Here is a 27,135-nt window from a genome sequence, read left to right on the forward strand (position 1 = left end):
TACATCGTCGTTTCGATGGCAACAACACAAGGGGTCTGGCTTGAACGACTAATGGAAGAACTCATCGGGAGAGAAAGCGATCCACCTGTTGGGTTTTATGTCCTAAAACTCATAATTTGTAAACAAAGATATATTCTATTTTCAATAAAGTTATTATTGATGTTTATTCAGTAAAAAATTGTTATTGAATAAAGTGAACTTTACGATCATTAATCTAAATCCAATAAACTAAGAACACTCTGGCTATAGTATGATTACTTGAACTATATGTAGAGACATAAGAGTGGATCAAGTTCAAGTATATAGTCAAAATGATCTATAGTATAAGGATAAGGCTGAGTACCTTATTCTGGGGACACTATGGATGCGGCCCACTTTTGTATATGATATAAACAATGTGATCACTAAATTGTACATGTGGAGACATGTGAGTGGGGGCGTCCTATGCAATGAGTATTGCATAAGATCGGACTATGAAGAAAACCACTCTCACTTTATAAAGCCGTTTACTGTTGAGACTGATTTTCTTTTCATTCGATAACCTAGGTAACTCGCTTTTAATCCTGAGCTAACCATGAACTCCTGTTTATTCGGAATTATCCTTAGATTTGCATGGGTGAGAGTGGCTCTAGTTCGCCGACTCAACAGATCTCCCATTTCAGGGGTAAGACTGGGTGAATGGCTGGGGACGTGGGGTGCAAGACGGAATTCACTCCTACCCACTTTTAGGGATAGAAGAAAGGCAGTTCCCTTAAGCACTGACTCCAGGTCTTGAACAAGGGGCCCCACCCTCATTGGCCTGAGAAGGATTCGGTTTACTGGTTGGACCACAAACCAATTGTTCATTAGAGGATCAGTGAGACATAAGGAACAAGAAGTAACTTCAGGGGTAAAACGGTAAATTGACCCAGCTCTAGTTACGAACAACCTGTGAAGGATCGACTTACTAATCATGGTTATATCAGATGGACAGAAATATATCTATAGTGAGGGGAGTGCAACTACTAGGCTATAGTGGAGTGTCCTAGTAGTTAACGAATGTTGGTTAACCAGGTTAATGAGTTTAATCGGTTAATCTTGGATCATTGGAGCCCATGATCTATAGGTCCATTAGGTCCCTCTGCTAGCTCATATCGGACTAAACCATAGAACAGTGTGACGAGTGAGTTCGAAGTGTTCGAATTCAAATTAGGGAATATGCGTTACATATATACGATATATTTAACCGCAATTTTGTTTTATTTACGAATTAAACGAAAAGAGAGAATCTGAGATATTTAAATAAGATTTAAATATCTTAATCAATTATGTGTCGGAATTGATTGGGATTGGCATTTGAATTAATATTAAATATTAATTAAATAGTTTAATTAATCATTTAATGTTACTTTAATTTGAAATTCATTATTCAAATTAATTGTTGAATTAAAATGAAGAAAGTCAAAATGTTGACTTTCATCTAATGGAAAAATCCATGTTAGTGGAATTTTGAGGTGTCAAAATTTGATTTAACCAAACTTGCATGTTTGCCAAATAAACCCCACAAGTTTGAGTGGAATTTTGAGTGTCAAAATTTGGTTAACTCAAACATGCATGCTTGCCACATAATCTCAAACATTTGAGTGGAATTTTAAGTGTCAAAATTTGGTGATCTCAAGTTTGCATGGACATGCAAACTTGACTCTTTAAATAGAGTGATCATGATACTTGGAAGGGATTCTTCATCTTGATGAAAAAAACCTTGAGAAAAACCTCTCACAAACACTCTCTTTCACATATACAAAATCCCTCCCAAGTTTAGTCACTCACCGGATTCCACAATCTCGTTCTAAGGCCGGAGGATAGTGGAGAAGACACTAGTGGTGGTTCGAAACCGGTTCGTGAGGCAAAAGGAGTTTGAACTACAAAAGGTTGGTATTTAAACTCATTAAGTTTTAATACTTATGAACATGCTAGTTATTTACAATAATTGATGTTCTAAAAGTGCCTAAGATCCAAATTGCTTCCGCATGTGTTATATTAACACCAACACCACCAATGCTATACGTAGACTACAAAGCTACGATCTCCCTGATCAAAATCCAGTTTTGCACGACCGGAGCAAGCACATAGAAATCAAATTCCACTACATTCGAGAATGTGTAGATCGAGGGTTCGTAAAGATTGATTTCATATGAACAGAGGATCAACTTGGAGACATTTTCACCAAGTCCCTGGCGCGGGGTAAAATTTGAAGAACTACGCTCAAAGATTGGAGTTCAAATAATAAGGTAGATATAGCACAGCTTTTAGGAGGAGATTGTTAAATAAAAGCTATGTTCCTTACATTTAGTTAGGTTATTTTGACGTTCTCAAAACTTCTGCATTCACGCCAATGGAAGAGCGTAATTATAGCTGTCATTTTTGGCCAACTTTGGGCGAAGTCTTCGCCCACTTTTCTATTTTTGTAATTAGGTTTGTTATTTAAAGAATTCAACTGAAGAGAAATAAAACATCAAGTCTTCAGCAAATCTCTCACTCTCTCCTTTTACTTTCCGCTATTTTTTCCTTCGAAAGAATTTTTCCTTCGGCCAGTTTTTTTTTTCGTCGACGTTTTCCTCCAAATTGCCAGAGTCAACATTCCTTGCCCGATTACTAGCAAATTTTTTTGGTGACACTCTCTCTCTCCTTGGTCACGTCATTCTGACGTCCTTTTTCCTCCGTTTCCAAGTCTCCTCCTCCCCCTAATGCCGGTATGATATTTGTTTAGTTAGTAAGGGCCTAATACTCTCGGATCTGAGAGGGTTCGGAAATCTGACGTTCTGTCTCCCTTACCTGACGGTGTACGACGTGTAAGCAACATCGAAATCTACCCCTGGTGTGTAAAGGTCTCTGGATTATTTTCGTTGCGTAAATCGGAGGTTTCGACGTTGATTTCGTAGGGTTTGGCTTTGCTAGAGCTTCATCAGTTTTCTTACTATCTTTCTCATTTTTCTCACTATTTTTCTTTCTTGCAAGTGTCTTGGAGGTGGCTGAAGGTCGGGTTTTGTTTTCGTGGTGACCCCGCCGTCGGGCGCACTTTGTGGGTCGTGTGCGAACAAAAACTTCGGCGTTTACCGAAATTTTCGGTCCTAATTTTTTTTTTTAATTTGATCCGTTACTTTATCTACTCCTAAAAATAACTTTCGTCCTCGAAAATCTCGAACTCCTGGATCAATTCGGGATATTTTTCCTTTATTTCTTCCTCTCGTTCCCACGTCGCTTCTTCGATTTGGTGGTTTCGCCACAATACTTTGACGAAACCTATGTTTCTATAATGTAAGGCTTTCACTTCTCGAGCTAGGATTTTAATCGGGTTCTCCTGATAACTTAAGTTTTCCTCGATCTCGAAGGGTTTGTAGTCTATCACGTGCATAGGGTATGTAATATATTTCTTCAACATGGACACATGAAATACATCGTGTACGCTCGAGTGTGAAGGTGGTAAGGCTAGTTTGTATGCTACTAAACCTATTCTTTCTAGAATTTTGAACGGTTTAATAAAGCGGGGGCTTAGCTTCCCCTTACATCCGAATCTTAGAACGCCTTTCATAGGAGCTACTTTTAGGAACAATGGGTCCCCCCTCTTCGAACTCTAAGTACCTACGCCTAACATCGGCGTAGCTCTTTTACCTACTTTGTGCGGTGCGCATTCTTGCTCTAATTTTCTGTACCGCCTCGTTGGTGATTCGTACCAACTCGGGTCCTACCAGTTCTCGTTCTCCTACTTCGTCCCAGCACAATAGGGATCTACACCGTTTTCCATATAACTTCAAACGGTGTCATCTCGATGGTTGCTTGGAAACTATTGTTGTACGAGAATTCCATTAAGTGTAGTTTAGTGTCTCAACTCCCCGTGAAATCCATAACACATGCCTGAAGCATGTCTTCCAGGATTTGGTTTAATCGTTCCGTTTGACCATCAGTTTGTGGGTGGAAGGCAGTGCTAAAGTCGTGTCGGGTACCCAATGCTTTTTGGCGTCCGCGCCAAAAGGCTGACGTAAAATGTAGGTCCCGATCTGACACTATTGATACCGGGACTCCATGCAACCTCACAATTTCTTTCACATACAGTTTAGCCCAGTTGTCTACTATATATGTTGCCTTACCCGGAAGAACGTATGCTGACTTTGTCAGACGATTGACAATTACCCAAATTATCGTGTAACCCTTTAGTGTCTTGGGTAGGCCTACTATGAAATCCATAACAATATTTTCCCATTTTCATTCCGGTATACTTAGAGGTTGTAGTAGTCCGACGATTTTCTGCCTAGGGGCTTTTATTTGTTGGCACACCAGACATTTACTCACGTATTCCGCGATATCCTTTTTCATACTTCGCCACCAGAAGTGTTGTTTCAGGTCTTGATACATCTTTGTACCACCTGGATGTATCGAGAAGGGTGAGTTGTGTGCTTCAATTAGGATTTCGTTCATTATTTCACTCACAGCTGGGACACATAAACGTCCTTGACATAATAGTTCATCATCTGTTGACTTAAAAAAATCGTCCATTGGGCCTACTGTCAACTAGTCTAGGATTTTGTTTAGGCTTGGGTCCTCACGTTGTGAGTCTATGATCCTCTATCTGAGCGTGGGATGCACTGTTAGTCGGGCTATTTTGGCTATAACTTTCTTGGTTACTACCGCTATGTCTGCTCATTCGAAATCACCTCGCACTTGTGACTCCCTTGTGATGAGGGCCGACGAGTGTACTGTTTTTCGACTTAGTGCGTCATCGACTACATTTGTTTTCCAAGATGGTATTGGATATCTATGTCGTAATCTTTTACCAGCTCTAGCTATCTACGCCATCTCATGTTCAATTCTTTTTGTGTGAACAAGTATTTTAGACTTTTATGGTCCGTGTAAATTTGGGTCTTTTCACCATACAGGTAGTGTCGCCATATTTTTAACGTGAACACCACTGCTGCCAACTCCAAATCATGTGTAGGATAGTTTTTCTCGTAATCTTTTAATTGGCATGACGCATATGCAACAACCTTGTAATGTTGCATCAGTACACAACCCAGCCCCTTTTTGGATGCATCACTGTAAATCACGTATCCCGTAGAGCTTTCTTTGTTTTAGTCTTTGTTTTAGTTCATGAAAGATGGCCTCACAAGTATCGTTCCATACAAAAGGTACACCCTTTTTTGTCAATTGGGTGAGAGGCGAGGCTATTCTAGCAAAGTCTTGGACGAACCTTCGATAGTAACCCGCCAATCCCAAGAAACTTCGTATCTTGGTGACCGTAGTTGGGCATTTCCATTTCGTGACGGCTTCTATCTTGGTGGGATCTACTAAAAATTTGTCTTTGGACACTACGTGTCCCAAAAACGAAACCTATCGTAGCCAAAATTCGCATTTGGAGAATTCGGCATACAACTTGTTCTCCCTTAAGATAGTTAAGGCTTTTCAGAGGTGCTCTTGGTGTTTTAGGTCCGTTTTCGAGTATATCAGGATGTCGTCTATGAACACGATCACAAACGTGTCTAAACATTCCTTAAATACTCGGTTCATTAATTCCATGAACACCGCTGGGGCGTTGGTGAGGCCAAAGGACATAACCACAAACTCATAGTGGGCATATCTGGTTCAAAAGGCTATTTTTAGTATATCTTCGTTTTTAATCTTAATTTGATGGTATCTTGACCGAAGGTCTATTTTGGAAAACATTGTTGCCTCTCGAAGTTGGTCAAATAGGTCCACGATGCGGGGTAATGGATATTTGTTCTTTACCGTCCTCTTGTTTAATTCTCTGTAGTCAATGCCTAGACGCATACAGCCATGCTAGGTCGAATGAAACCTTTATCTAATAGGTCTTGTAGTTGTGATTTAAGTTCTTTTAGTTCTGCTAGGGCCATGCAGTATGGGGCTTTAGAGATGGGTCCCGTTCCTGGTTCCAATTTTATTCCAAAGTCTACCGCTCGCGATGGAGGGATTCCCGGGAGGTCCCCTAGGAAGACATCTGTGAATTCGTTTACTATGGGTATCGTATCTATTATTTTCTCCTTTCCTTTTGTGTTTACTGCACATGCTAGAATCGCCCACCCCCCTTGTTGTACCAGGCGTCTGGCTTTCATCATCGATATTATATTTGGGTGGTGCCTGTGAAGGTTCCTTTAAACTTAAAGGTAAGTCCGTTTGGAGGTGTGAATACCACATCTTTCTTATGGCAGTCTATGCTAGCAAAGTTTTCGGCTAGCCAGTCCATTCCTAGTATGACGTCAAAATCCGTCATATCTACTACTTTTAGGTCTATGTAGATGGTTCATCCAGCTATTACCACTTGTCCGTCTTTTACTCTATTTTTTGTGACTAGGTCTACCCCTGCTGGGGTACCGACCAAAAATACATACATTAAGGGTTCTACTATGAACCCTATTTGACTAACAAATGACAAAGAAACAAACGAATGGGTAGAACCAGAATCAAACAATGTCAACGCAAAGTGTCCTAGTATAGAAAGCGTACCTGTCACCACGGTGCCAGACGTTCCCGCCTCTTTACTGGTCATTGCATATGCCCTGGTGATATGAACCAAAAGACATTAATTATACAATATACTTCAGTGAAGATGTGAAGAAAAGGTTGTCAAAATTATCAAAAGATGTTTCAATTCATGCTACATTGAAGAAGAATGAAGTTTGATTGTTATAAATTTTGGGTGGGTTACAATTTAGAGTTATTGTATTTTAAGACTTTTTATTTAATTTCGGTTACATTTACATGATGGCTAATTATGGCCATAAAGTATGAATGTTACAACTCTTGGAATGCCTTTAATAGTTTCATTTTTTAGGCTACATAAAGCCTTGTATGTTGTATTTGTAAGCAGACTTGAAAAATAAAGTAAAAGAAGCATTTGTGCTTTTCTTTAGCCAATGGCTAAGTTTCTTTGCAATTATATGTAGTTTAGGTTGCATGTAGAATCATTCAAGCTTGACATGATCAATCTTGCTTGTGGAGTGATTCAAATCTCAAACCTGTGTTCTTGCGTTGAGATATTTGATCAACAAGAATCATTCAAGCTAGACATGATCGATCTTGCTTGTGGAGTGATTCGAATCTCAAACAATGTTCTTGCCTTGAGATATTCAATCAACAAGGTAATCTGAATCTTACTCCCCTTGTAGTGATTCCTTATCTTATCACCTGGTCTGTGCGTGAGTTTGCATGGTGAGTTCTCGAATGACCGGACCCCTAAGGGGTTCCCTTGGGTTTCCCATGTCCTTTACAGGGCAAGCTCTGGCCACGTGACTTGCACGACCGCATTTATAACACACACCGGAGCCTAACAAACATCTGCCACCATGTTGTTTTCTACAATCGTGGCACAGGGGTTTTTCCGGTACTAGGTATCGGGCTATTAGGGGCGGAGCAAGTGGCCTATTCTGATGTCGAGGTCTCTGGAGTGGCGGTTGGAATTCCGTGGGTCCGACCTCGACAGGGCGTTTCTTTCCTATGACAACCGTTGGCGTTGGGTTTTTCTCCTCCGGAGGTTCCTCCAAAGCCTTGGCTGTCCTCAGGGTCTCTTCGTAAGTGTTTGGGTTAAATGCCTCCAACATGCAGCGGGCCTTCGGGTTCAACCCTAACACAAATTTCTCTGTCTATTTCTCTTCAGTGTCTGCTAGTGACGGTGCGAATGTAATAACTCGTACAGCTGGCATTAAATGAAGAAAAGCAAGTTGTACTAATTAAAATATATATATATATATATATATATATATATATATATATATATATATATATATATATATATATGAAATATGAAAAGACAGAAATATGAGACAGAAATATGAAAAGGCAGTGGGTAGGTCTGCCACCTACCCAAAATCTTCTCTTTAAATCTTGTTGGTGAGAGGCCAATAAATCCGAGGGAGGGGGTTGAACCAAGCTGTTTTTGAAATAATAAGGAAAAAGAAAAGGGCACATTGGTAAGAGTCGAAGAAGCTGAAGAAGGAAAGGAAGGTCGCTGGAAGGAAGGAGCTGAGCGTTGGATTTAACGAACCGTTGGACCCGACCCGACCCAATTAGCAAATTCTGATCCACTACCCAAAACTAGGCTCGAAGGTATGCATGACCCTCGGTTCTGAGGCCAATGCTCGTAAATTTGGACTATTTTTAACTCGAATCCTACTCAACTTCTATAGTTTTGATATAGTTTCTCAATGTAGGACCTAATTGTAGATCTTTGAACGAATTGGAAATTTGTTGAAGACCCGAAACAAGCTCGAAAAGTCTACAACAGGTAAGTAACCGCATGGAGCAAGTTCTAAGAAATGCTTGTAGGAGTCGGTTTGGAGTATGGGCAAATGATCTAGTATTATACTTAGGAGTTTGGAGTATGGGCAAATGATCTAGTATTATACTTAGGAGTTTGGTTAACATTAGTTTCATTTATGGTAATTCGATAACGTGAGTGTTTATACCTTGGTTATAGTTAGGGTTATATAGCTTCCGCATGCATTATTGTGAATTTCTCTGATAAGCGTTTGGGTTTATGTGTTTCCAAGGAAGTCGAGATAGATTGTTATTTCTTGATTTTCATGATAAGTACGATGTGAGCCTTGATAGTTTGTGCTGTTTTGTTTTGGGGTGTGGATAGCCCCTTTATTGCCCGTGTGTGAATTGGACTATTTTGCTATGTGCTAGATAGCGTGAATTATGAATTTCGTAGATTATGGGTTACCGTCTTTTAGTTGTCACTTATTGTAGATATGGTGGCCTTAGTAAGTATCATACTGTAGTACCACGTCAGGGGTGCCTAGTGGGGAGACCCATGGCCTTTTACTGATCTAAACCCGACCGGGGTGTAAGACAGGTAGTTTACTGACCCAGCCCGACGGGGCGTAGTGACAGGTAGTTACTGATTCTCAGGAACAGGTAGTTAAGGCCAGACACCACTAGGGGAAAATCCACTGATTTAAGCTCAGTAGATAGTTAGGTATGGAAGGAAATCCATATCAATGATAATCCATGGGGTCTTCTTTTGAGACCATAGTAGTCCTTGCTAGAGATAGATTCAAGCATATAGCCAAAGTTTCCGTGAATAGGATTAAGTCCGATAAGAGCCTACAAGTAGGTTGCTTACTGAGTATTTTTATACTCATCCCATGTTGTTGCTATTTTTCAGGTGCTAAGTAGACCAATGTCGGAGGCGGGAATGTGTGGAGCCGTGCGGCTACAGTGGAGACCCTTAGATCGAGTCCTCTTTGTCCATGTCGTTTTCAATGCCATTTTGATGTTTATTTTGGGAAAACTTATGCTATTTTGTAACTGTTTTTCTTTTGTTGTGTTTCCGCGGATCCCGTTATGTTTTGGAACTATTTGGATTTTTAATGCTTATCAGATAACATTAATTTCATTGTGTCTCCCGTTTTATCAAATGAAAATGTTGTAAGGCTTTTTATCCTAGAGTCCACGTAGCGATTCGTTATTCGATGCGTCGGAGAACGGTCCTTACAGCGAACCTTCTTAATCTCATGAATTCCTAATCATACTGATCCACCGTGCGTTCGCCTTGGGTCAGGTGGTTAAATTCTTGTTGTTTCTTTATACGGGTTTCCTTTGGATAGTAATATTTCAGGAAGGCTTCCTTAAAGGTTTCCCATGTTGTGATCCCCTCTCCCGGGTTGATATTCGGTTTATTATCTGCCCACCACACTTTTGCGTCTTTTTGCAGTACATATGTCGTGCATGCTACTTTATGGTTATCAGGACATCTCATTGATTCAAAGGTCGTTTCCATGGTTGTGATCCACATCTGAGCCACTGTGGGATCTTCCTTTGAACCGATGAATGGACGAGGGTTATACAATCTGAAGTCTTTTAACCAACTCGCCCCCCTGTCCGGTTGCGGATTTTTGGTCGGTTGTGTGGCTGTCGCATTGACCGGTTGTGTGGTCGTCGCATTGGCTGGTTGCGTGGCCATTGTTGCGACTTGTTGCGTAGCTAACAATGTGGCTTGTTGTGTGGCCAACATTGTTTGCATTGTCGTTCAGAGTGACTCCAACATCAATCTTGTGGCAGTGTCTAACCCGCCCTGTGGTGCAGCTTGAGGGGGCGGTGCGTTTTCCAGAGGGGGTGCAACTTGTGGGGGAGGTGCGTATTCAGGAGGGGGTACAGCTTGTGGGGGAGGTTCGTATAGATGAGGGGATGCAGCTTATGGGGGAGGTTCGTATTCAGGAGGTAGTTCGAACACATAGGGTCCAGTAGTCGACCCTTCTTGGGAAGAGCTTCTTTCGGCTTCTCTTCTTCTCCATCTCCTAATGGGATGTCGTCCTCTCCCTCTCCTACCTCTTCTACGCCCACTATGCGGCATGGTTCTAGAAACCAAGAAAATGATTATATCTACGTCTATGATTTACTTATAACATTACTTACATTCTACTATATAATTCAAGGAAAAGACAACATAAATATCGTAACATAAAGACATGCATTGATACAAAATCACATCATAGCATAAAATCATACAGTATCATGACTTTCAATTTTTAAAGCCAATCACATTAAATATATTATAAAAAAAAATATATGTCCTTCCCTCATCCAATGCAAGTTGTACTTGACAACGACAGAGCATCAACAATTGGACCGTGGATCATGCCAAGCCAACTGTAACGACCCAGATCCACCGTTAGCAGATATTGTCCTCTTTGGGCTTTCCCTTTCGGGCTTCCCCTCAAGGCTTTAAAACACGTCTGCTAGGGGAAGGTTTCCACACCCTTATAAATGGTGGTTTGTTCTCCTCCCCAACCAATGTGGGACATCACACTGAATAAGATATATACAGTAGATATTTGGTAAAGATTTGATAGAGATATATTGGATAGATTATCTCGGTTAAATCTTTGAAAGTATGTAGTAAATTGAAACCCTATATACGTCCATTAGACAGTGCTCTCCAGAAGGTACTTTTATTCCTTCTTTGTTGTACACACTAAGGTCCCTTTAGCCAATATTATTCCTTGAATTTTCTCTCTCCTGTTCTTGTGTTCATCTTGATTGAGTGTGTGCATTGTTGAGCGATCCTAACAACTGGTATCAGAGCGAGGCAAAATTCATCACGATCTATGAAGATAGAAATGTCAAAGATTGGAATTGAAAAGTTTGATGGATTCGATTTCAGTTTCTGGAAGATGTAGATTGAAGATTATCTGTACTAGAAAGATCTTCACAAACCCCTGTTGAGGGTGAAGCCGAATACTATGACCACGGAGCAGTGGAAGTTCAAGGATTGTCAGGCCTTAGGGTTGATCCGATTAACGCTGTCCAGAAAGGTGACATTCAATATCATCAAGGAGAAGACAACATCAGATCTGTTGAAGGCACTGTCAAATATGTACGAGAAATCATCGGCTATGAACAAGGTGTATTTGATGCGTAGGTTGTTCAATCTACAAATGTTTGAAGGTGGATCTGTTGCTGATCATATAAACAAGTTCAATATGATTGTAAGTCAACTAAGTTCAGTGGAAATTAATTTCGAAGATGAAATTAAAGCATTGATTTTGATGTCATCTTTATCCGAGTGGTGGGATATTGTTGTTGCCGCAATCAACAGTTCACGAGGATATGATAAACTGAAGTTTGATGAAATTTGAGATGTACTTCTTAGCGAAAGTATTCGCAAACGGGAAATCAGAGATTCATCAGGAAATGCTCTCAGTGTTGATCGAAGGGGAAGAAGTAAATTGAAGGGCCCAAACAATGGGCGATCAAAATCAAGGAACTGAGGAAAATCTCCAAACAAACAAAATGCAAAGTGTTGGAGTTGTGGAAAAAAATGTCACTTTCGAACAGATCGTACAAAGAGGAAGCATAATCACAAATCAAAGGATGACGATGATTCGGTAAATTCAAGAGAAGACATTGGGGATGCTCTAATCCTCAGTGTGAACAGTCCGATTGAATCTTGGATTATGGATTTAGATGCATCTTTTCATTTGTCTCTAAATAAAGAGTTTTTTCGAAACTTCAAGTCTGGAAATTTCGAGAAGGTGTATCTTGCCAACAACAAAGATTTGGAGATCAAAGAAAAAGGGGATGTCTGCATAAAAACTCCGATAGGAAATCATTGGACATTAAAGGATGTCAGATACATTCCTGGTCTTAAGAACAACTTGGTCTCTATTGGTCAGTGGGATAGCATAGGTTATGCAACAGAGTTTGGGAAGAGTTCATGGAAAATTGTGAAGGGTGCTATGGTGGTAGCACGTGGCATAAAATCTGGGACTCGTATACACCACCGCAGGGTGTATGAACATGACTGTTGTTGTTGAGAGTGCTTCAAATTCAAGTATATGGCACAATAGACTTGGACATATGAGCGTTAAAGGAATGAAGATGCTAGTTGCGAAAGAAGTTTTGGAAGGTCTGAAATCTGTTGATATGAGTCCTTATGAGAACTGCATTATGAGTAAACAGAAACGCGTTAGCTTCACAAAGATGGTTAGAGAATTGAAGAAAAGTACTGGGACAACGAAGCAAGTGGGAGTTGAGGTTGAGTTGCTGAAAGATTCACCTAATGATGTTGTAGCAGATACTCAAGAAACTCCTGAGACTGTTGCTGAGGAACCAAAAGCGGAGCAAGTGACACCTAAGCAAGTGTTGAAAAGATCATTCAAAGCTATCAAAGTACTAGATAGGTATGTACCTTCTTTACACTAACGGTTGGTGACTGACGAAGGTGAACAAGAGCCCCTTGATGAGGCCCTACAGTTGGAGGATACAACTAAGTGGGAGTAATTCATGAATGATGGGATGTCTAGGCTTCAAAAATGCGTTGCTCTTTCATCTGTTGAGGCTGAGTACGTGGCAATAGCTGAAGCTGGAAAGGAGATGATATGGATGACAAACTATCTAGAAGAATTAGGGAAGAAGCAGCGCATAAAGATTCTTCAAGTAGATAGTTAGATTGTCATGCAGTTGGCGAGGAACCCGGTCTATCATTCAGAGACAAAACACAGAAGGTGATACCATTTCACTTGGATGTTAGTGGAAGATGGTAATGTGTTTGGAGAAGATAGAGGGTGCATAGAATCCAGCAAACATTTTGTGTGTGGTGTTGGAACATTGAGGTTCTGCAAAGCCTCAAGTGGTATGGTACAGATTGAAAATGAAAATTTTGGTTGATTGGATCAGTCTCCGGTGGGAGATTGTTGGGTTGACTAGACGAGTCTTCAAATGAGTGATTGTTGGGATATGGAGCCTGATGCCTTATTATCGTAAAGAACTGGTAGAGATATATTTTGTAGATATTTAGTAAAGATATGATAAAGATATATTTGGTAGATTATATTGGTTAAGTCTTTAAAAACTATATTTAGTAAATTGAAACCTATGTATATCAATTAGGTAGTGCCTCCAAAATGTACTTTCCTTCATTCTGTACTCTCTTATGTTGTACATACTAAAGTTATCAATAAAACTTTTAGTCAATATTCCTCCTTTAAATTCTCTCTCCTGTTCTTTGTGTTGATCTTGATCGAGTGTGTGCATTGTTGAGAGATCCTAACAATATGTGGATAATGATTTTCTTCATTCAAACTTCTTCAATGGCGGACTTTGAGTCTAGTTTAGTAATCTCTCAGCAGATCGACTTGACCTTGTGAAAGTTTTGAGCAATTGTCGTGTTACATTGTGAATTTGATAACAATTCGTTCTCCAGAAGTTATAGCCTCGCATCGTTCTTCTTTGAGAACAACATCACGAACGTGTCTCATGCTTCTTTTGGTGCCTTGTCACCCTAAAAATGCTCTAGTATCTCTTCTCTGGTTGCGATCTTCAAGGCAAATATTGATTTACCTGCTTTGATTCTCCATTTGCACAAGAAACCGTTAGAATTCTCTATGGCGGTGTAGTTTCACTCCCGCCAATGACCTCCCAAAGGTCATGTCCTTGTAAATAGGACATCATGCATGTTGTCCAGTTGTTGTTAAACTTTTTTATTCCTTCCAATGGTTTGAAAATCACTCATCTTGTTGGCTATACCTCAGTAATGCTAAACAAGTTCTTTCGATGAAAACTTGCCAAGTCACAGACTACTCACAACACAAAGAAACTCACTCACTAATAATTTCGAGAAATTGTTTGTAATGTGGAGTATCAAATAGAGCACCAACTATAGAACATACTAGAAATTTCAAGAGATCAGACAACCTACACTGACCTCGCTCTAATACCAGATTGTTGAACACAACTTTTTGTGGAAACATTCTCACTTTTTATTAACACCAATCGGGAAGAAATTACAAAATATTCTATAGAAACTACTTCACTTTGTGCTTTGTATTTCTTTTGGGATGAAAACCTAGGTAGAATGGAAAAATATTTATAATAAAGACTACGACAATCTATTCCTAAAATATCTTTTGTGTTTTGTATTTCTTTTAGGATGAAAACCGAGTAGGTGGAAAGATAGTCTATTCCTAAAATATCTCAATATTTTTTTCTAAAATATCTAATATGTTTGTTCATAAAATACCTGAATCATTTTACTGAAATGAATACTAGCTCATACAATTATTGGGTTTGATCCTATTGAGCTAATGATACAAAATTAGTTTGTTTTGCTCGGTTTGAATCGATTATTTGTTTGGGTCAATTTTTGCACACTCCTAATAGATAAGCTAAAAAGTCGTTTAGTTTAAGGTTTTATTTATGATGCAGTCTAAGAATAAAATAGATGTATTTAGTGTTACGATTAGAATCATATCAAAATTTTTGTATAAATAAATAACTTTTTGTTCCATTCTCTCAATTAATTCCAACCATTTTACATAATAATAATTATTTTTTTGTTAGTTTTATTTTTATTAAGTTAAATTATTAAAATAGTTTTAACCAATTAAATTAAATTGAATTTTCATTCATTAATAAATATACAAAATTAAAGTTAAAAAAACAAGAAAAAAAAGTTTAAACTACCCCTCATTAATTTTAAATAAGATATTGATATGATAGATAAGATGGATAATAATATTGATATGATAAAAAAAAACCAATTAATTAGATTGATATTGATATGAAGTAATTAATTTTAAATCATCAAATAATATTTTTAATTAAAAATTTAACAATAATTATAAAAAAAAAAATAAACACTTCTATAATTTTACTTGACTAAGATAAATTTAACTTATCTTATTATTAATTCAATAAATAATATATTTAACAAGATATTAATTAATAATTTAAATAAATAATTTATTATGTTAATTTATATTTTAAGCAAATATAAGTTATAACTATATTAATTTATAATTTAGTATAATTAATTTTAATAATTGTTAATAATTATAAATTTAATTTAAACATATTTGTAACAATTAAATAAAAAGATAGGACAAATAAACCGAACCGAACCGAACCGAACCGAACCGAACGGGCTCCGTAGAACTCAAACCGTGGTTTTAATTGGCGCTAAATTTGGTATCATTTTGCGTTCCCTCCTACTGAAAGTGAGACAAAAACGCTGCTTTCCATTCGCTCTCTTCTTCTTCCCGTCCTTCGCGCTCCGGAAACTGCTCTAGTAGTGCCGCCGTATTCAGCCTCCGGTGGTTCTGACCCACGAGCCAGCGAGCGACGTGATTCGTGGCGGCGTGTTCATCTGCACAACAGTTGAGTGCTTCTTGGGAGTTCGACAATCTCCACGCTCTAATCGACGCCAGATTCGAACACCCACACGCCGGGCATCCCCAAATCGGTTCACCCAAATCCTGTTCGGTTTGCATTGTCAGAATCGAGGCAAGCGTTCCAGTTCGTTTCGGTAAGATATAGGTGGTAAAGATCTGCTTAGAACCTTTCAAAATCAATTAATATTATTAGCTTAGTGACCTTACGTAAAGTAGGCTGAATTTTGGGGGCCTTACCCGTGAATGGTTTAATTATGAAAACTAATCTGAAAAATGTTGTTCTCCATCAGTCGTACCTGGTGATTTCTTATTGAGGTTGTCTTGATGTCTGTTAGTTATTTCTTTATTCATAGGTCTGATGATTTACACAGCCATCGACACCTTTTATCTCACTGATGAGCAATTAACGAACTCACCTTCGAGAAAGGATGGGATTGATGAAGCTACTGAAACCTCCCTGAGAATCTATGGTTGCGATCTCATCCAGGAGGCTGGCATATTGCTTAAATTGTAATTTCATAACTATTTCATGGGTTTCATTTACCACATGCGAGCAAGACTGTATGTATATATATATAATACATTTCTTCTTTCAGGCCTCAAGCAGTCATGGCTACTGGGCAAGTTCTATTCCATCGTTTCTATTGCAAGAAATCATTTGCCCGCTTCAATGTCAAGGTTATTGTTGTTACAATTATTAGTTTTTCTGTGAGCACATCAATTTATTTTTCTAAATTGAATGGCAAAGAAATGCTATCTTAAAAATTTAAATTCTACTTGGACTGTCTCTCATAGCTATTCTAGCCTGCTTGATGTCTCTTTTTTTGGTCATCCTTTGGTTGTTTCCTTCTTATACCTCTCTCTTCCTTTCTCTCTAAACCTTCCATTTGTTCAAGAATGGGTCAATCGTCTAAAAAAAATCATTTGTTGTGCTTGTTTATGATCTTTAATTTTTTAGAATACTTGCAACTTAATTAACTCTACTTGTTGTAATAAGCTCATAAAAAAGCTAAGGATTTCACCTATGAAAGTATGGTTTTTTGGTTTTTTTCATTACAAAAAAATGATAAGTTTCTACAATTTGATTCCTCTTCTTCTTAAAATTTCTTTTGATTTTTTTTTTTTCTGATGTGATGCTTTTTTGGCTATGATAATTCCTGCAGAAAGTTGCTGCTAGTTGCGTGTGGCTTGCCTCGAAGTTGGAGGAAAACCCTAGGAAAGCCAGACAAGTAATTATTGTTTTTCATAGAATGGAATGTAGGAGAGAGAACTTACCCATTGATTTCTTGGACCCTACTCTCAAGGTTTGAACTTCAGGTTCCAGTTTTGAATCTTAGGATCCTTACTTTCTTATTTTGTTAAGCAGAGGGTTGTTTATCAGTTGCCAAGTAAAAAAGGTTTTAAATCATTGATCTTTCCTCATAGAAATAATGTGCAGTCTAGCTTTGCTAATATAATGTATTGATTCGGTCCCCTTCTGGGCTATGTTATAGCTATTTCATTACTCTTTATATTTTTCACGGAAATGACCTCCTAGTTTATTTTTTGTAATATTTTGCAGAAATATGCAGACTTGAAAACGGAGTTAAGTAGAACAGAGAGACATATATTGAAAGAGATGGGTTTCATTTGTCATGTTGAACATCCGCATAAATTCATATCTAACTACCTTGCAACGCTTGGAACACCTCCAGAACTGAGGCAAGAAGCTTGGAATCTAGCCAATGACAGGTTTAATAATCAAAAGTTTTGTTGCCTTGACTTTTGAATCTTATCTTCTGGATTGTATCTTAATGACTGCCTTGTTTATTTCAAATGCTTTTATATGTTCGTGTGCATGTTGTCTATCTACATAGATACATTACACTGGGAGGTAGTAATTTGGTGAACTGAAATATAATTTTCTTGTTGAATTTTTTAGGTCTTCAATTGGGTCATGGTGGAAAGAGGTATTGTTTAACTTTGAACCTACTTCTGGACCATTGGCCACCTATTTTAATCCCAACAAGAACACTTGCTTTCATATAGGACATACAATCAAAAAAAAAAAAAAAAAATGAAGAAGGCCCAAGAAGGAATGCTCAAACCCGCAACTAGCTATATGAAAAGGGGTTCAATCCATGAGGGATTAATACACGGGGACTCTCTTGTTGCCAGTTGTTTCCTTGATCAGGAAAGCTTTTTGTTTTTGGTGAAAATCCCTCTTCCATTATGATAAATGAACATGCAATGTAGCTGGTGCATTCACTTATTCATACAAACCCATAACTAACAAAACTTTGTTTTATGCCTTGTATCCAATCCACATTAAATGGACAATTGTCCACTCTTCCTACAGTTCTCCATCAATCTTTTAGGCAAGTTGCTACGTGACCAAAATTGCCCGTGACTTTTAAGGTCCTCCAGAGCTTAAAAAAATTTCATGTCTATTATGAACATGTTGCAGGAGTAAGTAGAACCCTGCCATTTCATTGTCTTCCACCAAGTTTTTTCCTTGAGAACCTAATTTCGATTAAGTCTCTTGTGACCAACCATCAGGGTCCTTGGATGAACTTTTTAACATTTCCTTTAATAACTCTCGAATGATTCTCTTCTCAGATTTCACGTTTGAGGGTTTTTTATCTTGTTCAAGATAGTTAAGTATGTTCATGAATTTCTTTTTCTTAGTAGCTTCAAGACGAAGTCAGATAGATTTGCGAGATCATTATTGTCATAGTTGTATTCTAAATAAGCTATTTTTTTTTTTTTTTTTTTTTTTTTTTTTTTTTTTTTTTTTTATCAAAAATGGAAAAAAACTAATGGTCAAAAGAGACGAACCCCACGGAAGAGTGAAAAAAGAAAAGGAAGTATTACAAAGGAAATCTAAAGGCATCCCTATTTAAACATAAATCACTAAAAGAAAAGTTGACGAAAGGTTTGGAGTGAAGAAGCCTCAAGTCTTGCTAATTCAAACCGATTCTACCAAGTGAATGCTTATCTTCAAAGATTCTCAGATTCCTTTCCAACTGAAATTTTGAAATTATAGTTTTAGCCCCATTTAACCACAACGATTCGACTTGAATGCCGACAAAGGACCTACTAGAAGTTACTGTATATAATCACGATGGAAGAAGAACAAAGAAAAGTTCTCCTTTTTGCAGCAAAAACTCTGAAACAGAAGTATTCTCATCCCCCTCACAAAGGCATTGAAGTATATACTTCTTTTTTAATCATATTTCTTTCTTGGACTAAGTAAAGTTTCATTAATTCTCCTTCCTCCAAAGATGGAAGACTCAAATCTTGTGTAGAAATAGAGCCTGAATTGGATTTGGCATCAATCAATTAAATCTCGGTCTTCTCTTCACTCTTTCTGATAACTTCAAATTTCTCATGAGCTAGAGGGTTTTGACTTTATTTTGAAGATAAACCTACAGAATAGGAGTAAGCATATCTTTGTTGTTGCCTTGAAGAGGAGTAGCCCATTCAAAGGTGGTAGATATAGACTTGCGAAATTCCAAGATGAAAGAGGTGTGAAGAAGACATGGCGTTGAGATTCTTAGTTTTCTTTGCAAAGGTAGCATTGGATGGCATTTAACTTTGGAGGTTTTCCTATGCTTAATTCTAGGATGGATATATAAAAAAAATGTGAACGTCTAGAAAATTGAAGTGTTTTTAATACTTAAAAACAAAAATTCTATATTGTATTATTGTCCCTGTAGGGGGCTTCTGTTAATCTTGGGAGAGGGGATCTTTGACTTTGGAGTCCTAGCATTTCTGAGGATTCTCTTGTAAAATTCTTTTGAGCATTTGGTGAACCCCTCTGTTATCTCGCTTCGGTTTTCTCCCTGTTGTGGAGGGTTAAAATTCTAAAGATGGTGCAAGTCTTGCACGGAAAAATTAATACGCTAGATCGTGTTATGAGGTTTTGGCCTACTTGATCAGTCTGCAGTGTTTGTTCTTTGCAGAGGCGCGACTGAGGATTTTGACCATCTTTATGGGAGTTGTATTTTTGCTAGTTCGATGTTGGTCAGTTTCTTTTAGGAGATCCGCTTCCAGGTTGTAGACGATAATTTTGTGTGATGGGAGTCCCTTTTTCATCCACCTTTCTGTGAGATGTGATTTCTTATTTTAGCTTTATTTGGCTTGCTTCTATCAGCCGTTCAGTTGATTATTGATCCCATCATTTAACCATTGGAATAGGACCTAGGTTAGGTAATATGGCATACATGTACTGTATGTACCTGATGTTGTTACATGGATAGCACTGTTAACAAAATGTTTAGATTTTATGTAAATCTTCTTACATATTCTATGAGAATTTGTTAATTTAATTTTTTTTTTTATTTTTTTATGGAGCAGTTTACGTACAACATTGTGCGTTCGATTCAAGAGTGAGGTTGTTGCTTGTGGGGTTGTACATGCTGCTGCTCGAAGATTTCAAGTACCCCTTCCTGAAAATCCACCTTGGTGGAAGGCATTCGATGCAGAGAAGTTGGGAATTGATGAAGTCTGTCGAGTTTTGGCCCACTTGTATACCCTTCCTAAGGCACAATATATCCCAGTCTGCAAGGATGGAGACACATTTACATTTTCTAATAAGTCACTGGATTCACAATCCCTTCCGGTCTCCAAGGTGTTTTAATTATTGCTATGCTTATTTTATATATATTTCATTGTCTAGCCTTGTTGTCTGATCTTTTATGGCTGTATAAGTTGAATTTTGCATCTTTCATTTTTCAGGAAGTTCCACGGAGCAGCCCAACAGCTAACGATGGTGCTTCTATTGCAAAAGCCATCGCGGGAACTAATCCTGAATCAGGTGGGTCCAAAGATGAGATGGTTAAGTCATCCTTACACAAGCTCAAGGAATCTAAGAAGTGTGATGATGACTCCAAGAGCGTTCTGCTTGAAGCCACTTCTAGGGAGGAGCTTGTGCCTAAATCAAAACCTGACCGAAGAGCTGAGAATGGTGAAAAGAACAAGGAGAGAGAAAGAGATAGGGATAGGGAAAGAGACAGAACCAAGTCTCGAGATCGAGATAGGGGACGAGAATCTGACAGAGAACGTGAGAGAGAGGATGCAGACAGAGAGAAAGTCAAGGACCGAGCTCATCGCTCGAAGGATAGGAGCAAGGAGTTGGGTAAGTTCTGAATATGATTATTTCCTGCATTTTGAGACAAACAGAATACATGGAGTTGAATGTAAATAACAGTATTTGCAATAATAAATGTAGGAGGGCATTTGGAGAAATCAAGGCACCACTCATCGCGAGGTATTGGTTAGTTTATTTTTCCTTGATACATCGTTAGGGTGCTTCCTTTCCATGTTAATGAAAATTTACTGCTTCCTGAATGGTAGTGAATGAAAAGAAAAATAGTTGGTTCATCTTTATTATTAACACGATGGCAATCCTTTGATCCTTTTCAGATCTTGATTACCATGGCTCATCATATTCTTCCCGCGATAAAGAACGCCATAGGCATCATTGATAGAATGGAATCAGGTCAATCTTCTATGATAGGAGGGGTGGCATAGACAAGGCAGCATGGGCTTGGTCTCTCTTGGATTTGTACCAACTCCAAGTACAGTACAGTATTGCAGATAGATGGAGTGTCAACAGATTTAGTGAGAATTCTTATTTTTGGTATACGCCCACCTTGATTTGACAATTATGTGTTCACCATTTTAGATGACTAATTTGCAGGTTTAGAGCCACTAAGAAGTATGAACTCGAAACGTATGAAGAAGCTTATAGGGGGCTATAATGAATATGTACTTGGAATGCGAAATTACAAAGTTGTAGCATCTACTCTGGTTATCATTAATTTGTTTGTGTTTTCTACCCCATCTCTGGTTTTCCGGAATTGATTACTCTCTCAGGAATTCCATGCTGAAATTGAGGTGTGCCAGAAATGTAACACAATGGCAGCATGAAGGTTTGACAGTGGCCATGAGCATTTGAAGTATATTAGCAGACAGACCTTTCTCTGTTCGTTTGACCATTCTTCTCAAGGTGTGGGTACTTTGAATGCCATGTCTATTTAGTTTCTGTTTAAACTAGTTTAAACCGTGTGTTAAGGACATGTTATTGAGCAATAATAGCAGAATGCAATTTTGACACGAGGTAGATAGATTAAGTAGTGATTTTCTTCCAAATAATTCGTGTTTAAGTGGTTTGTCAAAGGAGCAACATATCCCTGGTTTGAAAGGTTATATGAACTGATGGGTACCAAACGCTATCATAGAAACACAGAATTGTAGAAAGTCCAAAATGATTGATGAAGATTGGGAGGAAATAGATGAACTTCCTCACTACCCATGCTAGTTTGTTTAGAACCTTTACTAAAACATCATTGGATGTTATTGGATCACCATCATTACTTCGTCTTCTCTTCATACACTTGTGTAACCCAAATTTTGGAAACATGAACAAACAAAATAAATAAAAGTAACTGCAATTTTGAAATTAAAGAAATAATGAATTACTTAAGCCAATAAGCCAATAAGTGGGTGAGACATCATTTCTCAAGTCATGTTCTCAAAATAGTAGGCATTGAATTGATCACAAAAGTATTCTCAGCATGCAAATAAAAAAACTAATATTGATCTTCTATATTAACAAATTTAGTAAGAGACCTAAATATGTCATGGTCCGGTTTTATACAAACTCATTATATAGGATACACTCACTCACATATCTTTGGATGTATCTATACATGAATAATTTGGATCAAATATGGATCAAATAGTTTGAAACAATAACAAAGTAGTCGTATCAATAATGGATAATACATCCATCCTTATCTCTATACTATAAACCCTTTAGGTTATTAGTTAAATATAATTCTCTCCGGATTAATCACATAGTATTAAAAAGAATAGTTAATCTAAAAATAAAATAATAAAATCACTATTAAAAGTAAATAATTAATTTTGAGCGGGCCTAAAGGCATAAATTCCAATACTTTGCTAATTACACGTATCGGGCACTAGCCATCTCAGGACTCCTTATTTTATTGAAATTAAAAGAATAACCTTTATTCACGATTCGAAGTTTTCTCAACTTCAAGCTGTCGTGTTCCGCTCAAAAAAATTCATTCAATAGGATGAGAGAGAGTCTTAGCTTACCTGCTTAACTGTGCGATGTCGTGTTCCGCTCAAAAAAATTCATTCAATAGGATGAGAGAGAGTCTTAGCTTACCTGCTTAACTGTGCGAGAGGCGTATCTTTGGGTTCCATTGTGGATTCCTTCTTTCCACTGACTCTTTCCTCAAGTAAAGACTTGGTCTTACCCGAAAAATTGAGTTGCCAATGGGGAATTCGGACTTAGTTTTCAATTTCACTTGGCAAAAGACAGACAAGCCTTTGTCTAATTTTTTTTGTTCATTAAGAATAGAATGAGTCAATTTGTTTGGAGTGTATTCAAATGGTGAGTTTGTTTGAAAGTAAGAGATTATAAGTTGGTTGATTTGGTAAATAGCCACAAAGTCCATAGAAGTGGTAACAGTAATGATGCAGTGTTACACACATACATATCATACCCTAAAATTATTTATTGTTTCTTGTATTTATGAAATATGTGATTTTATTAAGTTTGCTCATGGTTACAAGTTTAGTTCCGTCACAACCTAATGAATGAATTCAATGAATGAGAGGTGAGACGTGGTTACTCTTAAAACTATTATTAAAGGAACTATCCTCCACCACAATGAATGAATTCAATCGTGTATGATTATGTTCTCCATGTTTAGTCAGGTCTCAAATTATGGTCCTCATACTGAATCAAGTAAAAGAGATAATTGATATTGAATCGACTAAGACAATCGATATTGATAAAACTATTCTTTTTAAACGTTTTTTTTTTTTTTTTTTTAAAATTCGATGAGATTTTTTAAACTTTAAAAATTTAAGCTTATTCTTTTGCTATTAGATTTTTTTTATTTTTTTTTTTATTTTTTTTTAAAAAAAAAGTGATTCGTAATATCCGCTCACATGAAAAATGAATCTCAACGGATTCAACAGATTTCCTAACAATCTCCCCTTCTCCTCTCTATAAATTGATCACTCTTTGCACACATTTCACAAACTCACTCCAATCCTCTACTCTCCTCTCCTCTCCTCTCCTCTCAATCTCTTTCTTACATTTCCTTCTTTTTTGTTTCATTTGTTTGCTATGGATATCGATTTGACCCCTCAATTGCCCAAGAAGCTCTATGGCGGCGATGGAGGCTCCTACTACTCCTGGTCTCCCGCCGAGCTTCCCATGCTCCGTCATGGAAACATCGGCGCTGCCAAGCTTGCCCTCGACAAGAATGGCTTCGCTCTCCCTCGCTACTCCGATTCCGCCAAGGTCGCTTACGTTCTTCAAGGTACATTTTCATTCTTCTTTTCTACTCTGTTTCAAACTCAAAATTTCAGTACCCAACGTTTCTCTTCTTTTTGCTCTGTTTCAGGCAATGGAGTCGCCGGAATCGTTCTACCAGAGAAAGAGGAGAAAGTCATAGCAATTAGGAAAGGAGATGCAATCGCTCTTCCATTCGGCGTCGTCACGTGGTGGTTCAACAAGGAAGCCACCGATCTGGTGGTTCTCTTCTTAGGCGACACTTCCAAAGCTCACAAATCCGGCGAGTTCACCGACCTCTTCCTAACCGGCGCCAACGGAATCTTCAACGGATTCTGCACCGAGTTCGTTTGCCGAGCCTGGGATCTGGATGAAGCGTCCGTGAAATCTCTGGTCAAAAACCAAACCGGAACCGGAATCGTAAAATTGAAGGAGGGAGCAAAAATGGCAGAGCCGAAAAAGGAGCACCGAGACGGAATGGCGCTGAACTGCGAGGAGGCGCCGCTAGACGTGGACGTGAAGAACGGGGGACGAGTGGTGGTTCTGAACACGAGAAACCTGCCGCTAGTAGGGGAGGTAGGGCTAGGGGCGGATCTGGTGCGATTGGACGGGAGCGCGATGTGCTCGCCAGGATTCTCGTGCGACTCTGCTCTGCAAGTGACGTACATAGTGAAAGGGAGCGGAAGAGCAGAGGTTGTGGGAGTGGACGGGAAGAAGGTATTGGAGACGAGAGTGAAGGCGGGGAATCTGTTCATAGTGCCGAGATTCTTCGTGGTGTCGAAGATCGGAGATCCGGAAGGGATGGAGTGGTTCTCCATTATCAGCACTCCCAATCCTGTGTTCACTCACTTGGCCGGAAGCATTGGGGTGTGGAAAGCTCTGTCGCCGGAAGTGATGGAGGCCGCGTTCAACGTGGATGCTGATTTGGTGAAGCGATTCTCTTCCAAAAGGGCTTCTGATGCAATCTTCTTCCCTCCCTCCAATTAATTACCCTTCTTCTACAGTTTCTTTTTCCTCCGCACAATAAATCTTAGATTTCACTTCTTAGGTTTGATTTTGAATTTCGCCTTTTTTATTTTTTTTTTATTTATTAGTTTTCAGATTTTCGTTGTTCTTCTTGAATTTTAAGATCAGAGTTTAGAAAATAGTTTTGTTTTATTTTTCATTAGAATTAAATAAAGATGGACTTGGATGACATATGTGATGTTATATACACCATTATGATCTATGCTATATAAAAATTGTTATGTCCTGAAAAATATATTTTTAAGTATTTAATTAATTTTTTTTAAATTGACCAATTAAATAATGTTATTTAATATTGATCTTCATTCAAATATATGTGATTCAAGAACTTAAAGGTTCAGACGGTAGGTACGATTTATCTGATCTTATAACTAGTTACAATCTTTTTTTCTAGTAAATCATGAATTTGTCTCGGATAGTACTAAAAATCTTATCGAAAGCTTGCCAATCCATTGTGGAGTCGTATGCACTGCACAAAGGATGCTTGTGCGGTTGTTAATCCTATGCTAAAGGGTAGAGACCTTTGGTGTCCCCTCCCGTCAAGAATTGGGCCTCACAATCACTAGCCAATATTGGCTTTTCTCTCATGTCTTTCTTCTAATTCATATTACTTTTCAATATTCAATATGAAAAAAAAAAACTCTCTCCCACTTTTCTCTCTCACTTCACACCTTAAATAATATTGTTACACACGTACACGGATACCATCAATATCTACTTGAGGAGCAGCAATGAAGACAATAACAATGAAGACAATAATAAATACATGAAGACAATAATCCACACTAAACAATCCAATGGAAAGATGGTTTTCCTGTTCCGTTCCCTGTGTCTTTGTTTCTGTTGCATTCTATCTCATCGTATCAAATTCTATTCTGCGATATTTGAGAATCATCGTCAATACCTCGGTGTAGGTCCGGGATAATCCTTTGTACTAATACTAGTAAGTGCATCTTTGATGCAGTCATCAATTCTCCCGAGAGGTCACAATTAAGTTTAAATTAAACCTAATAATTTTGTACAAAGTCGGTCCGGTACAAAAGTTCATCAAAATCTATATAAGAGGTTGTGGGGTGCACTTTGTGTTTTGTCTGTCTTATCCAATTTGAAACTACAAGCTCTTGTCAAATGAGCTTGGTTTTACTTGACGAGTAGATCTCCCCACATTGAAGTGTCGGCACACGACACTAATGAACTTCGAGTAGTCTTGGATTCTCATTTTGACCTGCAACTGTCTTGCCTACTCTGGCACTCTCGGGATCATTTCTCTTGACTATCTTGTCCGACTAGACGCATGACTCTGATACCAACAGTCACGATCCTACTTTTTTTATCGCGCAACATCGTGATCTTGACACGTTCACGACCAGCTTTAAGGGGAATTAAGCCCTATATATATACTTTTCGACCTTAGGCAAGATTTGTCTTCGCCAATTGAACATTGCTTGTACGGAATCCAAGCTTGTTTGACCACACATGCCACATGCGCATGCATATTCAATCGTCTGCGACATAACCGACTTACCTTTACACTAGGCCAAGTCATTTGACTCGACCTTGCCTCTACTCAGGGCCAAGGTCTCCCAATGCACCATCGCATCTCATCTTGTCATCTCGATCTCCATCGACATGGCCCATATGTCTTGATGCCATCTCGAGTCTCGGGGTGTCATCGGCCATCACAACTCACTCGGTCATGCCAACGAAAACGGGCCTACGTGTCGCTCATCTCATCAGGACTTCCCGAACATTCATCCATTCGAGAGGCATTGGCCCTCCCGTGCCCATGCCATGTCATTTACGTATACCATGCCGAATAGTAGGTGTATGTAGCAACCTCCAACACGCGGGCTGGGGCGTAATACCGGCACACCCGCGCCGCCCGGTACTATCCTTAAAAAACTCATTTCAAAGGAAGTCGCCCAAGATACTTGTCTCGACACGCTTTCCCACGTTGTGACACACATATGTGCCACAGGGTAGCTCACTTAGGCCGCTTGATGGGCGCCACTTGAGGGTCGCCGCTTCTCTTGTCACAACGTGAGGGTCACAACCTACTCTCTTTATAGTTAGTTTGTGACACTAAGTACCTTATCCTGGGGACACTATGGATGCGACCCACTTTTT

General features: G+C 38.5%; 2 protein-coding genes across 5 annotated transcripts; both read left to right on the forward strand.

Annotated features, from left to right (window-relative positions):
- The first annotated feature begins 15,471 nt into the window (after nt 1-15,471).
- LOC111789134 (cyclin-L1-1) lies at nt 15,472-21,761 on the forward strand. Of its 4 annotated transcripts, XR_002814270.2 has the most exons (10): nt 15,472-15,796; nt 16,016-16,172; nt 16,259-16,340; nt 16,826-16,966; nt 17,224-17,393; nt 20,001-20,274; nt 20,382-20,781; nt 20,875-20,913; nt 21,069-21,266; nt 21,346-21,761. XR_002814270.2 is itself a non-coding variant. In XM_023669789.2 (9 exons), exons 2-9 carry the CDS (start codon nt 16,021-16,023, stop codon nt 21,128-21,130), a joined length of 1,320 nt encoding a protein of 439 aa, XP_023525557.1. In that variant the 5' UTR covers nt 15,472-15,796; nt 16,016-16,020; the 3' UTR covers nt 21,131-21,761. The 4 variants fall into 4 exon arrangements, 3 of the variants coding, with proteins under 3 accessions (XP_023525557.1, XP_023525558.1, XP_023525559.1); XM_023669789.2 differs by having other exon boundaries at nt 21,069-21,761; XM_023669790.2 differs by having other exon boundaries at nt 16,826-16,891; nt 21,069-21,761.
- Nucleotides 21,762-23,711: 1,950 nt separating this feature from the next.
- LOC111789155 (glutelin type-D 1) lies at nt 23,712-25,177 on the forward strand. The gene is made up of 2 exons (XM_023669815.2): nt 23,712-24,010; nt 24,095-25,177. Exons 1-2 carry the CDS (start codon nt 23,815-23,817, stop codon nt 24,967-24,969), a joined length of 1,071 nt encoding a protein of 356 aa, XP_023525583.2. The 5' UTR covers nt 23,712-23,814; the 3' UTR covers nt 24,970-25,177.
- The last annotated feature ends 1,958 nt before the right edge of the window (nt 25,178-27,135 follow it).

The sequence above is a fragment of the Cucurbita pepo genome, chromosome 2 (genome assembly GCF_057944985.1).
Source record: "Cucurbita pepo subsp. pepo isolate OVF chromosome 2, ASM5794498v1, whole genome shotgun sequence".
Taxonomy (NCBI): domain Eukaryota; kingdom Viridiplantae; phylum Streptophyta; class Magnoliopsida; order Cucurbitales; family Cucurbitaceae; genus Cucurbita; species Cucurbita pepo.

Coding starts and splice junctions, on each gene's coding strand:
- LOC111789134 (XM_023669789.2), top strand. CDS start 16,021: ATGATTTACACAGCCATCGACACCTTTTATCTCACTGATGAGCAATTA. Junction 16,341..16,825: donor TTGCCCGCTTCAATGTCAAG/GTTATTGTTGTT, acceptor TAATTCCTGCAG/AAAGTTGCTGCTAGTTGCGT. Junction 17,394..20,000: donor TGGAATCTAGCCAATGACAG/GTTTAATAATCA, acceptor TTTATGGAGCAG/TTTACGTACAACATTGTGCG.
- LOC111789155 (XM_023669815.2), top strand. CDS start 23,815: ATGGATATCGATTTGACCCCTCAATTGCCCAAGAAGCTCTATGGCGGC. Junction 24,011..24,094: donor GGTCGCTTACGTTCTTCAAG/GTACATTTTCAT, acceptor GCTCTGTTTCAG/GCAATGGAGTCGCCGGAATC.